The 17,472-nt window shown below is 47.3% G+C and overlaps 1 protein-coding gene across 1 annotated transcript in view; it reads right to left on the bottom strand.

Moving 5' to 3' along the window:
• Positions 1-14,536, bottom strand: part of MACROH2A2 (macroH2A.2 histone) — a gene marked incomplete at both ends in the record, with an annotated part of 30,530 nt that extends 15,994 nt beyond the window's left edge. The window contains 3 exons of the mRNA XM_080695368.1: positions 864-1,061; positions 3,487-3,593; positions 14,365-14,536. Of these exons, the coding sequence (XP_080551494.1) occupies positions 864-1,061; positions 3,487-3,593; positions 14,365-14,536 (477 nt within the window). The remainder of the gene's footprint in view (positions 1-863; positions 1,062-3,486; positions 3,594-14,364) is intronic.
• Positions 14,537-17,472: the final 2,936 nt, after the last annotated feature.

Here is a 17,472-nt window from a genome sequence, read left to right as displayed (position 1 = left end):
AGGCTGGCTGTAAACCTGCTATCCTCCTGTCTCAGCCTCCCAAGTAGTGGGATTACAGGCATGTGTTACCATGCTTAGTTCTGGTGGCTTATGAGAACAGATGTTTCTGGGCATGGTGGTACATGCCTGTAATCCCAGTACTTGGGAACCTGAGGTAGGAGGATCGCAGTTTTGAGGCCAGCCTCTCCAATTTAGTGAGGCTCTGGATCTGGCCCGCCTCCCCAACTTAGTGAGACCCTGTTTCAAAAAAATAATTAAAATAACAGGGCTAGCTGGGCATGGTGGTGCACGCTTGTAATCCCAGCATTCGGGAGGCTGAGACCAGAGGATCGCGGTTTGCGGACGGCCTCAGCTACTTAGTGAGACCTTCCACAACTCAGTGAGACTCTGTTTCAAAATAAAGAATACAAAATAGGGCAAGAGGTGTAGCTCGGAGGTCGAATGCTCTTAGGTTCCATCCCCAGACCCACAAAAACAAAACAAGACATAGGGCTAGGGATATATAGCTCAGCAATAGAATGCCCTTGGGTTCAATCCTTACTACCACACACCAAACAAACAAACAAATAAACAAACAGGCAGGCACAGATGTGGATTCCCACAGCTGTGAAGGCTCTGGCAGACTCCGTGTCTGGTGAGACGGTGCCTCCTCACCGGGTCCTCATGTGGGGGAAGGAGGAACGCGCTCCCCTCGGCCTCTTTCCCGAAGGCATTAAGAGGGCTCCCCCTAATGACCTCAGCAACTCCCAGAGGCCTCACCTCTTCCTCCCTCCGTTGGGGCTTAGGTTTCAACAGGTGAATGTCGGAAACACACTGCACCACGGCCGTGGGCTGCCTGGCCCACGAAGTGCCCCTCGGCTCACCTTTTTGGATGCCCGCGGCTTGGTGGCCTTGGACTTCTTGCCCCCCTTCTTGCCCGACGTGGCCTTCCTGCCTCTCTTTTCCGGGGGCGGGGAGAGGATGGTTTCCGACTTGCCTTTGGTCCCTCGCTTTTTGGCCAGCAGTTCAGGGTGAATTCTGGGCAGGACGCCGCCGCTGGCGATGGTCACTCCTTTTAGCAGCTGAGGGAGAAATGCACGCACGCGTAAGGCCAAGAGCTCGCTGGTTGTGGAGTTAATACAGCTCTGTTGGTGGAACAAGGCTTAAATCTGGTCTTTGCTACATCAATTACATACTACACAATTTAATTGGCTTTCCCATCTCGCGCTTGTAGAGCAGTTCTCTGTAGGTATCAAGGCAACCTGTGATCTTGTATTAGAAAGCAAAGCAAAGCGAAATAAAAGGGTCACAGAAGCCGAAAACAGGGATGCTGCCCACAGTTCTGGAATTCCAGATGACGACAGAGGATAAAGGGCTTCACATGAGGGGGCACAGCTGGACAAAACCAGGTTCACAGGTCACCATGAAGGCCAGACTCGTTAACAACACCCCACGGCCCACACTCTGCAACATGCGTCCCGTCCGTGAAATACACTTCACCACAGATCAACACTCCCGGATCAACACGCTTATTTTGATGCAAAGAACTGACATTTCCTACTGCACTAAGATAAGTAATCAGCACACCCTAAACCATCACAGCTGCAAGGGTTGTCTGAGACTCCGGCTCATCTCTGAACCCGTCATTCCCATCTGTGACAGAAAAACACAGGCTTGGGAGCAAGAGTCTAGAAACGTGTATAGCAAATTGGCAGAGTCATCGTACAACTATTAAATCCAATAACAAAAAATGACGGCTTAGAGTTTGCAAGTGATTTGAAAATTTTTCTAGGAATCAATTTTTATCACATATTTTTGAAGTTATTACCCTCATGTTGGCAATAAAAACGGATTCTTTACTACAGTTTAAGAGAATGATATTAGAAAATGAATATAAATAAAATTTTTGTGTGTGGTACTACTGGTCCTAATGTTATATTTTCTCTCTCTCTCTCTTTTTTTTTTTTTGCAGTACTGGGGATGGAACCTAGGGGCATTCTACTTCTGAGCTGCACCCCATCCCTATTTTTATTCTTTATTTTGAAACAGGGTCTCAATGAGTTGCAGAGGGCCTCACTAAATAGCTGAGGCTATCTGCGAACCGCGATCCTCCTGTCTCAGCCTCCCAAATGCTGGGCTGTGCCACCATGCCTGGTTCTAATGTTATATTTTCAAAGTTAAATTCTTATAAGTCCCTTAAAAAGAAAAACAGTTTGTCATTTACTTTTTTTAATTTACTTTTGTGGTACTGGGGATAGAACCCAGGGGCACTATACCACTGAACTATACCCCTGACCCTTTTTATTTATTATGAAACAGGGTTTCACTAAGTTACCACATGATGGCCTTGAACCTGGGGATCCTCCTGTCTCAGCCTTCCAAGTATTATAATTCTAGGCATTCAGCACCACACCCAACAAAAAGATTCTGATACTGTTTTTACCACCACCTTGTGTATCCTGGGGTGGGTGGAGGGATTCACTCTAAAATATAAACGGTCATTTTTTTGTGTGTGTGGTGCTGGGGATGGAACTCAGGAGTATTCTACCTTTGAGCTATATACCCAGCCCTATTTTTTTATTCTTTATTTTGAAAATTTTTTTTGTGGTACTGGGGATTAAACCTAGCGGCATTCTACCTCTGAGCTATACCTACGCCCTTTTTTAAAAAAAAATTATTTTCAAACAGAATCTCACTAAGTTGCAGAGGGCATCACTAAGTAGCTGAGGTTGGCTGCAAACCTGTGATTTTTCTTTCTCAGCCTCCTAGGTACTGGGATTACAAGTGTGTTCCACCACACCCAACTTATCCTTTTTTTGTGTGTGTGATGGTACTGGGGTTCCTGGAAGCCCTTCTACCTCCGGGATACACTCCCACGGGCTACACTCCTAGACCTATATTTTTACCTTTTTATGTGGAAACAGGGTCTCTTAAGCCAGCGCGGCTGGCTCCGAACCAGCGCGATCCTCCTGTCTCCGCCTCCCAAGCGCGGGGATTACAAGCGTGCGCCACCACGCCCGTCAACTTATTCTTTATTTTGAAACAGGGTCTCACTAAGTTGTGGAGGGCCTCACTAGTTGAGGCTGGCCGAAAACCTCCTGTCTCAGCCTCCCAAGTACAAGCATCATCACACCCATCAAGGGTCGGTTCTAATATGAAAATAAGGAGTCTCCTCTTTTTATTAGAATAAATCACCAATATGGGTATGGGTGAAGAAACTTTGAAGAAAGAGAGTATCGAGTATGACAGAGAACTTGTCTTTAAGGAGGAAAGGAAGGTCTGGCGAGATCCAGAATGCATAACAATATCTATTTCCAGAAGCAACTTAATTTTGACTTTGAATAACGACAGCAGTAGAATTTATTATTTTTAATTTGATCAGGGTTTTCATTCTTTTTTGCTTAGATGAGATTGGGGCTGTCAGGAGTGCTTGGTGGCCGCTGGGTCCGAGTGCAGAGCGTGCTTGGCAAACCCTCCCCTCCCTGGCAGTCTCCACCTCAGACAGACCTGGTTGAGCTCCTCGTCATTTGCCACGGCCAGCAGGATGTGTCTCGGGGCTATCCGCGCCTTCTTGTTGTCCCTGGCCGCGTTCCCCGCCAGTTCTAAGATTTCCGCTGTAATCACAAGTGGGCATTAAAAGACAATCACACCATTGGACACATTCATTTATTTGTGATTTCTATGCCTGGTCCTGGAAAGAGATCCAGAAAGCTGAAAATGAACTCAGGTTGTGGATAAGCAAGACCTCATAGATGTGGTGAAGTTTTCTAGGCGTCCCTCATCATTTATTAAAAAAAATTTTGTGTGTGTTAATGGGGAATTGAACTCCAGGGAATTCTCCCATGAGCTACACCCACAGCCCTATATAACTAGTTAATTTATTTTTGTGTTCTTGGCCCGAGCTACACTTCCAATCCTGTTTTATTTTTTCTTTTGAAACGGGGTCTCTCTAAATGACCGAGGACCTTGCTATGTTGCTGAATCTGGCCATGAATCTGCGATCCTCCAATCTCAGCCTCTCAATACCGGGATTATAGATGTGTGCCACCATGCCAGGCCCCTCAAAATTAATTCTCCCTCTTCTTCCTTAGTGTATCAGCCTCTGATTTTTTTTTTTTTTCCTGACCCTATAGCCACAGAGGAAAAAAGACTACATTTCCCTTTCTCCCTTATAAATAAGCCTGATCATGTGACTGAGTTCTGGCCAATGGAAGGCAGTTATGCTACAGGGGCCCTCTAGGAAGAGTCTTGCCCTTGTCCTCTCCTACTGGTGGGCTGAGGATGATGGTGAGAATTTGGGCAGCCGTCTTTGACCAAGATGTTGTCATCAATGAAGCCACAAAACAAAAGGAAATGGAGACTTGTTAAACATCTGACAATCTTTTCCTCCAGACTTTTTTTTTTTTTTGTCTAAGAGTGAAATAAACTCTCTTGTTTAAGCGACTGTCAGCAGAAGTGAATCCTGACCAATACAGAATCCTGTAACAGGACCCGAGTTTCCCTCTACAGAGAGTGGGGCCGACTCTGAAGGAGGGAACAGAGATATGGGTCAAGTCTGTCTCTACGACCCACGAGCACCCCCTTCTGAGTCTCCTTTCCTCCTCTGCCTCCTGGTTTAGGTCTCTCCTGTCCTTGAGCGAAGTGGATTAGAAGAATGGACTCAAACTGCGGGATGAAAATCCTCTTAATCTGAAAAGTGCATTCCTAAAGGTGACTATCACGGAGTCCTGGGTGGGAAGGCATCTCCCAGAACTTAAGCATGGCATTTGGTAAATATGAAAGGGCTAACAAAGTTGGGTGTGGTGCTGTAGGCCTGTAATCTCAGAACATGCAAGGCTGAGACAGGAGGATTGCAGGTTTGAGGCCAGCCTCAGCAATTCAGTGAGACCTTGTTTCAGAAAGAGGGGGGGGGGATCTGGGATTTAGCTCAGAGGTAGCCCCTGGATTCAATCCCCATACCGAGGGGTGGGGAGAACCAAGTAAAAATGCTAGTGAAAAGGAATTTCTCTAAAACTATGTTATACGCTACCAGAATTTGGGGTATAGACTTGGTTTATACCATCTGTATGCTTTCCATTTCCTCTTCTGTCATATTTTGTTATTTTTCTTTTTTCATAATTTTAGAAGAATGTTGTGCTGAATCAAATTTGTCTGCTCTAGGAAATATGAGCGAGCCAGGCATAATGGTGCTCACCTGTAATCCAGTTCTTGGGAGGCCATGACAGGAGGTTGCAGGTTGGAGGCCAGCCTCAGCAACTTAGTGAGACCCTCAGTAATTTAAGGAGATCCTGTTTCATCATAAAAATAAAAGGGCTGGGGGGTAGCTTGGAGGGAGAATGCCCCTGAATTCAATCCCCAGATTCCCCTCCCCACACACAATGTATGAACAAGCCTTTAAAGAAAAATTTCTTCTCTTAGAAAAGAGGCAACATAGCCAGGCGCAGTGGTGCACACTTGTAATCCCAACAATCGGGAGGCCGAGACAGGAGGATCGTAGGTTCAAGGCCAGCCTCAGCTACTTAGTGAGGCCCTTTGCAACTCAGTGAGACTGTGTTTCAAGGAATAAAAAATTGGGCTTGGATATAGCCCGGAGGTAGAAGTAGATGCCCCCAGATTGAATCCCCAGTACTGCAAAAAAAAAAAAAAAAAAAAAAAAGATAAGAAGAAAAAAAGTAACATGCCAGTATGTCATTTCAGTGATCATGAGGGATATATATGTGTGTTTTTATGAATGTATTATGCATACAGGCGTGTATGTGTGTGTGATTTGCTGGTACAATAACATAAATGCTAAGGCCTGAAATTAACAGCCAGTTCTGTGTAAGTCTTTACAATCAACCTAATTTCAAATAAAATAGCACATGAAATTGCCATTAATCACAAAATCTATGGCGATAATAAAAACCTGGCATCAGTGTGCCATATTAACTAAGCAAATGTGATTAACAAAAAATTAAAATGAAATAAACATTAGAATTAAATATTTATACGCCGCTTCCATAATGAAAAGTGCTAAATCACTGCAAATTCATTCTCACCTTAGTAAGCAATGAATACTGTGTTTACTAACAACCCTGTTGATCATGTTTTCTGAAGCAGAGATTGGGGCGTCCCAGTCTGAGGGGCGGGAGAGGGCTCGTTGGGACAGTGGGATGGGGTCTTTGACATCAGTGCCGTATCTGATCCTCTGGTTTGCTTCACTCGGCTGCTTGTTCAGTCCCTTCTGTTCGATGCATGTGTGTGTGTGTGTGTGTGTGTGTGTGTGTGTGTGTGTGTGTGTTGCTAGAGATTGAACCCAGAGGTGTTCTACCTCCAAGTCACACCCCACACAGATTTTATTTTTTATTTGGAAACTGGGTCTTGCTAAGTTGTTGAAAGCCTTGCCAAATTGCTAAGACTGGCTTCAAACCTGCCATTCTCCTGTTTAAGCCGTACTGGGATCACAGGGACGTACCATGGTGCCTGCCTTGATGACATTTCTCTCTGATGTGGACCAAAAAGAAATACAGGCCTGGTGTATTGGGTGTATTCGGCAAGTCTGTCATCCCAGTATTTGGGAGGCTGAGACAGGAGGACTGCAGGTTTGAGGCCACCTTAGAAACTCAGTGAGACCTTCGGCAACTTAGTGAAACCCTGTTTCAAAATAAAAAATAAAAAGGGCTGGGGGTGTAACTTGGAGATAGGAGGCCCCCTGGGTTCGATCTGCAGTGCAAAAAGAAAAAATAGGCCGGGCGTGGTGGCGCACGCTTGTAATCCCCGCGCTTGGGAGGCAGAGACAGGAGGATCGCGCAGGTTCGAAGCCAGCCGCGCTGGCGTAAAAGACCCTGTTTCAAAAATATAAAATAGGTCTGGGAGTGTAGCCCGGAAGTAGAAGGGCCTCCAGGAACCCCAGTACCACCAAAAATGAAAAACAACAAAAAAAAAGAAAAAATAGTAGTTATAAAACCTTCACCAGTAGGCTTACTTTATGACTCTCTCCATACAGCTTTCCCTGAAAGGGGAGTTTGCAGCTCCTGCTCATCTAGGGAGGCCGTCATTTCTGAGGTGCACTGCACTCAGTTTTTTCTAGATGGGAGAGGGAACCAAGAAGCCTTCTAATTTTAAGCTTCTGGGACCATCACTTTCCTGCCTCCTGTTACCTGCATTTAGAGAAGTAAAGCGCTAGACAGGCGTGGTGGTGCACGTCTGTAATCCCAGTACTTGGGGGGGCTGAGGCAGGAAGACCGCAGGTTCAAAGCCAGCTTCAGTAATATAGTGAGACTCAGAGCAACTTAGTGAGATCCTGTTACCTGATAAAAATAAAACAGGGCTGGGGGTACAGAATGCCTCTGAATTCAATCCCCAGCATCACACCAAAAATAAATAAATAAATAGAAAAAAGAGAAAAAAGAAAGAAAAGAAGGAAGGGGAGCGCCCTCCTCAAGTTCATCAGACTAACCACGAGCACCGGAGGAAGCTCTGGGCTTCAGAGAGCCCCCGGAAGAAGAAGATAGCTCATTTCCAGCTTGTCAGAAATAAGCTGATCTTCCTCCTTGGGGAAGGTAGGGCTTTCTGTTTTTCTTTTCCTCCCCGCTGTGGTCCTGGGGATTGAACCTGAAAGGCTCCATTTAGAAGAAAAATCATAAGCCCCTAGCAGCTAGCTAATAGTTAAAACAGCCAGCTAATAGTTAAAAAGAAAAAGTATATTTTACTGCAGCTTACAGCTTAGGAATGTAAGATATGCGATAAGCCCACCCCATCTTATCTATACTGTCTGGGCCAGAGCGCCTTGACCCGGGAGCTTACTGACTGCACCTGGTCTTTTATCTAACACTTGACTACAGAATGTACTTTTCCAATGATTCTGTAATTTTCTGTAAACGCATGCAATTTGGCCCAAAACCCCCTAACTAATGGTCTTTTCCCTATAAATACCCTCAGTTTCAGTGGCTCGGGGCCGAACTCCTATACGAGTCGGCCCCAGTGCACTGGCTCCTTAATAAACCTTTTTTTGTTCATTGCATCAAGGACGTAGTCTCTCGTGGTACTTGACCTCGCTTATCCCGAGGTTGATCGAGGGTCTCCCCTCGGCGGGGGTCTTACAAACCCAGGGGCATTCTATCTCTGAGCTATGACCCCAGCCCCTTTTTGTTTTGAAATGGGATCTTGCTAGGCTGTTGAAAGTCTCACTCCCTGGCTGAGGCCGTCTTGGAATCTGCAGTCCTCCCGTCTCAGCCTCCTCAGCACTGAGATGACAGGTGTGTGCCTGGCTTAATCTAGATCAAGTAGTTCTTAGCTCTTTGGATGTATGGTCTGGACATTGTAGGGACGGGAATGTCACCATTTAAATGTCTGAAATAACATTAATCACTATTAATCTTCAAACGTTATTATGACAAATAGGTTCACAGGAATGATAAAAGTTTGCTTCACTCTTGAATGATATTATTAAGATCCTGGGGACAAAAAGAATCCTTTTATTGGCAATCAATAGAAAAACTGGATTTATACAAATTGGTTTTATGGCTAATTTTGTGGAAAGACTTATTCAGTGGTTGAGACACCCATGTGAGTCCACGGCTTGTGTAGCAGGTCTCTCACTTCTTGGTCCCATATTTCTAGAAGCCCATCCAGAATACAACTGGGATCTGGTACCAGAAGGAATGATTTCTGCTTGGTGTGGTGGTTCACACTGTAATCCCAGCACGTGGGAGGCTAGGACAGAGGGTTGCAGATCTGAGGCCAGCTTGAACAATTTAGCGAGACCCTCCTCAACATAGAAAGACCCTGTTTCAAAAAAAAAAAAAATAAGCCAGGCGTGGTGGCACACACTGGTAATCTCAGCATTCGGGAGGCTGAGACAGGAGGATCTGGGTTCCTGGACAGCCTCAGCTACTTAGTGAGGCCCTTTGCAACTCAGAGAAACCCTGTTTCAAAATAAAGAGAAAAAAAATAGGACTGGGGGTGTAGCCCGGAGGTAGAATGCCCCCTGGGTTTTATCCCCATTACCGCAAAAAAAAAAAAAAAAAAAAAAAGGGAAGTTTCTTTAGCCAAAAGGGATGTTGTAAAGGTCATGTACATTATTTTGGAAGAGTCTGTGTTCTTTGATTTTCTGCACAATTTAACCAATACTGACCTTCCAGCTGACAGAAGACAGGAAGTACCACATTAAATGTAGGGTTGGGACAGGGGACATGGATTGGCCACCCCTCAGGACTCTGCTTCAGCCTTGTCACTTGCCCACTCAGTGCAGGTCCCCCAGCACTGTGCCCACCACTCTGTGCCGGCTCCAGGCTTCTGGGGGATCCCATCCAATCCAAGGCCCCAGCTCCTACCACCTGCCGTCCAGGGCCGCGTCCCGCACGGTCCACAGTGGCCACACCCACTGCAACCCCACGTCAAGTCATCTCCCCAGGCAGCTCCTCCCACCTCTCCCGGGACCAGAGCTCCTTCTATATGTGGCTCCTATGGGATCTGAAAGCCATTCCCAACCCTTCCCACCACCTCCTCCAGCCACCAGGGGGCTCACTGCCCCACCAATCTTAGACTTGCTGTTGTTACCAGAGTTAAGACTCCCTTCTCTTCCAGCCCAGGGAACTGTAACACAGCCTAAATGACGTCTCCATCCCTGGTTGTCCTCCTCTAGGCCCATGCCCACAAGGGCACTACTGGCCCTTAGATACTTTTGTGCAAAATTAGAAAAAGATCCCCCTTCCCCAAGACACTTTACTGCCACCTGCTGGACGTTCCCACAACAATCACACAAATCTTTGCAGTCTTTGATGTAAATGACATCCCTTAAGTGTATGTCCTTGGCAGCACGTGACCTGCACAACCATAAACATGGCTCTGGCCGTCAAAGTGACCTTTTCAAAACACAAATGTAACGAATCAAAATCTTTGCATAGGAAAATGCTGGGAGCTAGGCATGGTGGCACATGCCTGTAAAGCCGGTGCTTGAGAGGCCGAGGCAGGAGGATCATCGGTGGGAGGCCAGCCTCCGCAACCCAGAAAGACCTTGCTTCATATAGAAAAGGGCTGGAGGTGTGGCTTAATGGTAAAACATCTCTGGCTCAATCCTCATTCACACACACACACACACACACACACACACACACACACACATTTGGTATTAATTGAAGAGATCCAATATCTGGAAATGGTGTGTAAAAGATGGGTTTCTATGTTACACAGTGAATTAATGAGGTACCCTGAAATTCAACCCTGTTTTAAGACTTATTTTATCTATAAAATATTTTATTTATTTATTTTGGTATTGGGGTTGAACCCAGGGGCATTTTACCTCCAAGCTAGACCTCTGGCCTTTATTTATTTATTTATTTATTTATTTATTTATTTATTTATTTATTTATTTATTTGCAGTACTAGGGATGGAATCCGGGGGCATCCTACCTCCGAGCTACACCCCCAGCCCTATTTTTTATTCATTAACTTGAAATAGGGTCTCACTGAGTTGCAAAGGGCCTCACTAAGCAGCTGAGGCTGCCTTGAACCATGATCCTTCAGTCTCAGCCTCCCAAATGCTGGGATTACAAGCGTGCCCCACCACGCCTGGCTTCCCTGGCCCTATTTTATTTTTTATTTTGAAACAGTGCCTCACGAAGTTGCTGAGGCTGGCTGTGAAACTGTAATTGTCTTGTCTCAGCCTCTCAAGTGTTGGGATTACAAATGTGTGCCATCATGCCCAGCTTTTTAAAAATGTGTGTGTGGAAGGGGGAGGGGTGCTAGAGATTGAACCCATGGGGATTCTACCTCCGAGCAATAACCCAGCTCTATTTTTTAGTCTTTATTTTGAAACAGGGTCTAAGTTTCAGAGGGCCTCAGTAGTCGAGGCTGGCCTTGAACCTGAGATCCTCCTGTCTCAGTCTCCCAAATACTGGGATCACAGGCGTGCATCACCCTGCACACCGTGGCTATTCCCGTGGCTCAGGTTGCCTTCCAGAGGCGGCAACCTTTTGAAACTACAGACATGAAAATCAAACCGGAGAGAAGGTAAGCTGACTGGAGGAAGCCCGCCGGTCATGGTCTGCCTGGCTTGAACATCAACAGAGGAAGGGTGAAGAGTGCGGTGGGCTTTAGCAGTTTGGGTGGGGGAGAGGAGTTCAATGCTGCCATACTCCATTTTTTATTTAAAATTTTTTTGTGTGATACTGGGGATTGAGCCCAGGGGGGCTTCTACCACTGAGCTACACCCCCAGCCATATTTTATTTGTATTTTGAATACAGGGTCTCCTTAGGTTAATTAGAGTCTCACTACTTGCTGAGGCTGTCTTTGAACCCTCAATCCTCCTGTCTCAGCTTCTCAAGTACTTGCATTACAAGTGTGCGCCACCACGCCTGACATAAATGCCGCCACTTTATTAAAATTATTATTATTTTTTTATTTTTTATTTTTTATTTTTTGGTGGCACTGGGAGTGGAACTCAGGGGCTTTTCTACCTCTGGGATATACTCCCAGAACTATTTTTTATACTTTGGAAACAGGGTCTCACTAAGCTGCTGAGAGCCTCACTAAGTAGCTGAGGCTGGCTTTGAACCTGTGCGATCCTCCTGTCTCAGCCTCCCAAGCGCGGGGATTACAAGCGTGCGCCCCCACACCCAGCTTAAATGCCGCCACTTTAAATTTGAATTCCGAGGACCACCTGGGAGAGGTTGTGTGCCTGTGTGTGCCACGAGGGTGTCTGTGGGACGCTGTGGTGTGAGTCCCTATTCCCAGCTCTCCCTCCCCTTCTGGGAGCTGGAGGAGGTGCCTCCCATGTGGGCCAGACTCCAACCAGTTCGGACCCTCCCTCCAGCAGGCGCCACACCACGCCGCTTCAGGGAATCGCTTGCGTTGCTTGGTGACTTCTAGCCTCAGTGGGTTGTATTGAAGCTTCACAGCCCTTCCTCAAAGTCATCTTTCCCCCTCCTTGAGCTGGGAGGTTTCTCCATTAGATTCTTGGGTCCCACCTCGGAACCAGCAAATCAGACCTCTGGGGAGGCAGCCGGAGCCGGCATTCTAGGCAAGCACTTCCCAGGCCTGTGCTTGTGGTCAAAGACTGGCTAGCCCGGCGTGGTGGCGCACGCTTGTAATCCCCGCGCTTGGGAGGCGGAGACAGGAGGATCGCGCAGGTTCGAAGCCAGCCGAGCGCGCTGGCTTAGGAGACCCTGTTTCCAAATAAAAATGTAAAAATAGGTCTGGGAGTGTAGCCCGGAGGTAGAAGGGCTTCCAGGAACCCCAGTACCACACACACACACACACACACACACACACACACACACACACACAATAAAAAAAATAAAGACTGGCTAGCCTTGCTACTCAAAGTGCGGTCCTTGGACCAGCAGATGGGCATCGCCAGTCTTAGGTCCCTTCCCCCGGTGGCGGGGTGGGAGGGTGCATTTTGGAAGGCTCTGCTCTATAACACTTGCGAGGACTGAGCTCTGGAGCACCCCTCCGCACACCCGCTCTCCAGCCTCCCTAAGGATCCTGAAAGCGCTCAGCCTTCATTTCACAAACAGTGCTTCAGGAGCCAAGGCCAGCCTGGCGGGAGCTCCTGGGGAAAACGTGCCCATGAGTGGAACAAAGATGGCTGGAGGGTGGAGCAGGGAGGAACAGGAGAGAAGGGGACACTGAGGAGGGAGTGGGTTAGCAAGCGGCAGCGGTGAGGATTGGGCTTACCAGGGACATGCAGTCTGGTGAGGTTTTTTTTTTGTTTTGTTTTTTTTTTGGTGGTACTGGGTGGAACCCAGGGATTGTTTCTACCTCCAGGCTATACTCCAAGACCCATTTTATATTTTATTTGGAAACAGGGTCTCACTAAGTTAACTGAGAGCTTCACTAAGTAGCCGAACTGGCTTTGAACCTGTACATCCTCCTGTCTCAGCTTCCCAAGGGTTGGGACTACAAGTGTGCGCCACCACGCCTGGCTCGAGGTTTGCTTTTTAACCTGGTAGAATTCCCAAGGCACTAAAACTTACTGTTCTGGGAATTTGTTAACTTTGGGCAAAGTTGGAGATATTGTTGCTCGTGGACAAAATGACTCTATGAGGAACTAATCATGTATGTACGTGTATATATATATATATTTGCAGATCTGGGGCACTCCACCTCTGAACTATACCCCCTGCCCTGTTTTTTAAATTTTTTATTTTGAAACAGGGTCTCACTAAGTTGTGGAGGGTCTCAGTAAGTAGCTGAGGTTGTCCATGAATCGAAATCCTCCAGTCTCAGCCTCCCAAATGCTGGGATAAACAAGTGTGCGCCACCATGCCCTACTTTTTTTTGGTGGTGGTGGTACTGGGGTTCCTGGAAGCCCTTCTTCCTCCGGGCGACACTCCCAGACCTTTTTTTTTTACTTCTTTGGAAACAGGGTCTCTTAAGCCAGCGAGGCTGACTATGAACCTGTGCGATCCTCCTGTCTCCGCCTCCCAAGCGCGGGGATTACAAGCGTGCGCCACCACGCCCGGCATTCCATGCCCTACTTTATTTATAATTTTAATATAATATAATAATACATATTTCTTAGAAAGTGCACTTGATATGGTTAAGTGTGGTTTCTGTTTAACTCTGACATAAGAGAATTGACAATAAAAATTTAAAAGAAAAAGAAAAAGAAGAAAAAAGAAAAAAAAAAACACAGCAAAATTCCAAAAATCTTTTTTTTTCTCTTCGTGCTAGGGATTAAATCCCGGGGCATTCTACTTCTGAACTATATCTCAAGTCCTTTATTTTTATTTATTTTTAAATTTTGAAACAATAACAGCCTCGCTAAATTGCTGAAGCTGGCTTTGAGCCTGTGATCCTCTTGTCTCAGTCTCCCAAGCACTGGCAGTACAGGTGTGCGTTACTGTACCAGCTACATTAGTAAACAAACAAACAGAAACAGTAACAAATGTAGGAAACCATTTCCTATGTACTCATTTATCTGCACATCACAGGCATCTTCAGGTGGGCCTATGGAGACAATGTAAGGTTTAATTTTGCCCTCCTTTACTTAGATGGTAATGTTCAGATAAATGTTACTTGTGGATATTGAGTCCTAATTTAACTGCACTAGGAAAGCTGATGCGTGGTGCTCGATCTGATGGAAAGTGAAGACCCTTTTACAAACATGTCCCTGAATATTCTCTTCTTCAGGAGCCTAGGTACTTCCCCTTGCATTTGTTGTAAGCAAGACACACTTGTCGGGCACAGGCCTGGAAGAGCCATTTCCCTGGGGGCTCTCGGTCTCCCCTGTTGACCATCTGTCCTTCCTAAGCCCTGTTTTCTCTCCTAAAGCCTGCAGAAGCTGACCTTGGCTACGGGCCAGGCCAGCCGCCACCCCCCATGGTGGCCCTGTGCCTGTGAGAAGGGCCCGGGAGGGTGGGTTCAGGGCGTAGGCAAGCTCGTCCGCGGGCTCCTACCTGCCAGGTACTCAATGACCGCCGCCATGTAGACCGGAGCACCCACGCTGATCCGGTACTTGAATGTCCCTTTCTTCAGGTAGCGCATCAGTCTCCCCACTGGGAAGATGACACCGGCCCTGGCTGACCGGGACAGCTTGGACATTTTCTTCTTCCCGCTCCGGCCCGACATTTTGCCTCAGTTTCCTTCTCAGCTCACCGACACACTGGCCTCCTGGCACTGACACGATGCTGAAAAGGAAAGAAGTTGGGGCTGAGAAAGGGTGGTCGCTGTGGCCGTAGGCACCGCTGTCCTGAGGCTTTTGAAGGGCATTGGAGGCCTTCCTTCATAAAGCCAGCAGGCCCCCAGAGGAGAGAGAGGTTGTGGGCCTGTGGCTAGATGAATAGCCATCCCCAAAGATGCCTGCGTCCTCATCCCAGAGCTTGTGAATGATACTTCATCGACAAAGGAACTTTGCAGCTGTGATTAGTGAAGGATCCTGAGATGAAGAGATGATCCTGGATTATCTGGGTGGCCGGGGTCCTTATGAGAGAAGCAGGGAACCAGGGTGAGTGCTCAGAGACCCAAGGACAGAAGGCCACAGGTTCTCCTGAGCCTCCAGAAGGAACCAGCCCTGCCAAAACCTTTGCTGTAGCACACTGAGATTGACGGCAGACTATGGACCCTAGAAATGTAAGAGAACAAGTTTGTAGCACACTGTGTGTGTGTGTGTGTGTGTGTGTGTGTGTGTGTGTGTGTGTGTGTTGAGACAGGGTCTTGCTCTGCTGCTCAGGCTGTTCGCAAACTCTTAGGCTTAATCCTCCTGCCTCAGTGTACCGAGTAGCTGGGACTGTAGGGGCACATCGCCATGCCCATCTGTGTTGTTTGAAGCCACTTAGTTTGGGATAATTTATAAATCAGCAACAGGAAAACAAATATGGTTCTTCTTTGCCCATATGACCATGCCCATTATAATAGCTTTAAACCAGGGTTGGTGGTAAATGCCTGTAATCCCAGTCTGGGAGGCCAAGACAGGAGGATCACAGATTCGAGGATAGCCTCAGTAATGATACTACTCAGCAACCTAGCAAGACTATGTTTAAAAAACAAACAAAATAGCCAGATGTGGTGGTGCACACTTGTAATCCCCACGCTTGGGAGGTGGAGACAGGAGGATCCCACAGGTTCGAAGCCAGCCTCAGCTACTTAGTGAGGCTCTCAGCAACTTAGTGAGACCCTGTTTCCAAATAAAATATAAAATAGGTCTGGGAGTATAACCTGGAGGTAGAAAGCCTCTGGGTTCCACCCCCAGTGCCACACACACACACAAAAAAGGCCAGGCCCATACTTTTAAATCATGGGCTGGTTCCACATCGGAAATTCCTGAGGCAATTAAACCCCAGAGAGAGCTTCACCTTTTGTGAGAGTTCCTGGAGGAAAAAATCCCCCCAGAAGTCACACCTTTTTGTTAAAGAGCCCTGCACACCAGGTTTATATCTTCCTCCCTGGAATTTTTACCTGAGAGGAATTCCCACCTTTTGTGACCCTAAAGCTTCAAAGAAGGAGGCCACAGCACATGCTGCCCACTTCCCACCCTGTGTCCCTGGCTACCCGCTCTGTCATGGACTCTATAAGAAAAAGGATAGACTAGATTCCCGGGGCTCTTTGCCTTTCTTGGCTGCTGCTCTCTCCCTGCAGCTGCTCTCAGGCTCTCTCAACATGGTCCGTCTTTTCCCTGAACCGGGCGTGGTGGCACACGCTTGTAATCCCAGTGCTTGGGAAGCTGAGACAGGAGGATCGCACAGGTTCGAAGCCAGCCTCAGCTACTTAGTGAGGCTCTCAGCAACTTAGTGAGACCCTGTTTTCAAATAAAGTATAAGAAAAGTAGGTCTGGGAGTATAGCCAGCCCAGAGGTAGAAAAGCCCCTGGATTCCACCCCCAGTACCACAAACAAACAAACACCACTGCCTTTATCTCTGACCGGCTGGTGTTGAAATTCTTTTCACTGAAGAAACCACGAACCCATAGAAATTATCCTGCTGGCCCATGACACTAGAATACTCTCTCTCTGATGGTAAGGGATACAACAACGGCTCACATTTAGAACTTCTGTCTCTGAGCTCCCAAAGTCTGAGGCTGCTGGCCCCCATAAATCCACATAGGGAGGCATCTCCTCGCGGAAGTGTGCCACTGCGCATTAGGAGTATGTGCACTAGTGGGGGAGACCGGGGGCAGGACGGGCAAATGCAAGGAGTGCCTGCTGCTGGTTGGCACTGTCCTGGCCACTCAGGGCAGTTAAATAGGCCCTGTCCTCATACCACATGTGCTTGCTAACTGGGGGATGCTCAAAACGCAGGAGGCTCTTGGGAAAGTGGAAAGAACCCAGGGTCAGGAGCAGGAGCCCTGGTGTGTTCCCACCTCTACATAACTGGTTACATGAGCTTTGGATGCCCCTTGCCTGGGCCTCTGGAGCCTCAAGCGCACGGCAGGGGAGGTGGTTAATTGATCCTGAAGGTCCTCCTGGTATTAGACGTTGTGATTTTTCTGAAATGCACTTTCAAATGGTGTTGGAAGAAGCTTAGTCTCCTTGAGATGGTTCTCAAGAGTCAAGAGACCGCAGGTTTACAAAGATGGACTACTGAATCCACTAAGCCAATTATATGTGCTTTGCTCAGTTACTGGTAAGTGTGTGTCTCTGTGTGGGGAGGATTATAGCAAGGCCGGTTGCCAAGGAAACCACCTGAAAACCCCAGCTCAGGGTGGACATGCCCGGTGAATCCGGTGTGTGCGGGATGGTCACCGTCCCTCCCCCGCCGCTCCTCTGCTAGAAAATGAGGCAAGAGGTGGGGATGCCACAAGGGCAGGGACCCTGCTAGACACACACGCACACATGCACACACACATTTTTCAAAACAAAACAGCTACAAAATGGCTAAGTGTAAAATTAAAGCCACCCAAGGGCTTCTCCAGTATTAACCAAGAGGAGTCACCCATTGCCCTGAAAATTAAAAATTAGGCCTAGTAATAGAAGAAAAGGAAAGTGGTTTCAGGGACTGATGCCTGAACACGTGTGAAGATAAAGTAGCCAAATAAGGAAAACCAAGATGGGATGAAGTAGGGCCAGACGT

The sequence above is a fragment of the Muscardinus avellanarius genome (genome assembly GCF_963383645.1).
Source record: "Muscardinus avellanarius genome assembly, chromosome: 4".
Classification (NCBI taxonomy): Eukaryota; Metazoa; Chordata; class Mammalia; order Rodentia; family Gliridae; genus Muscardinus; species Muscardinus avellanarius.
The sequence above is the reverse complement of the archived record's forward strand: the minus strand, read 5'-3'. Positions and strand labels throughout refer to the sequence as shown.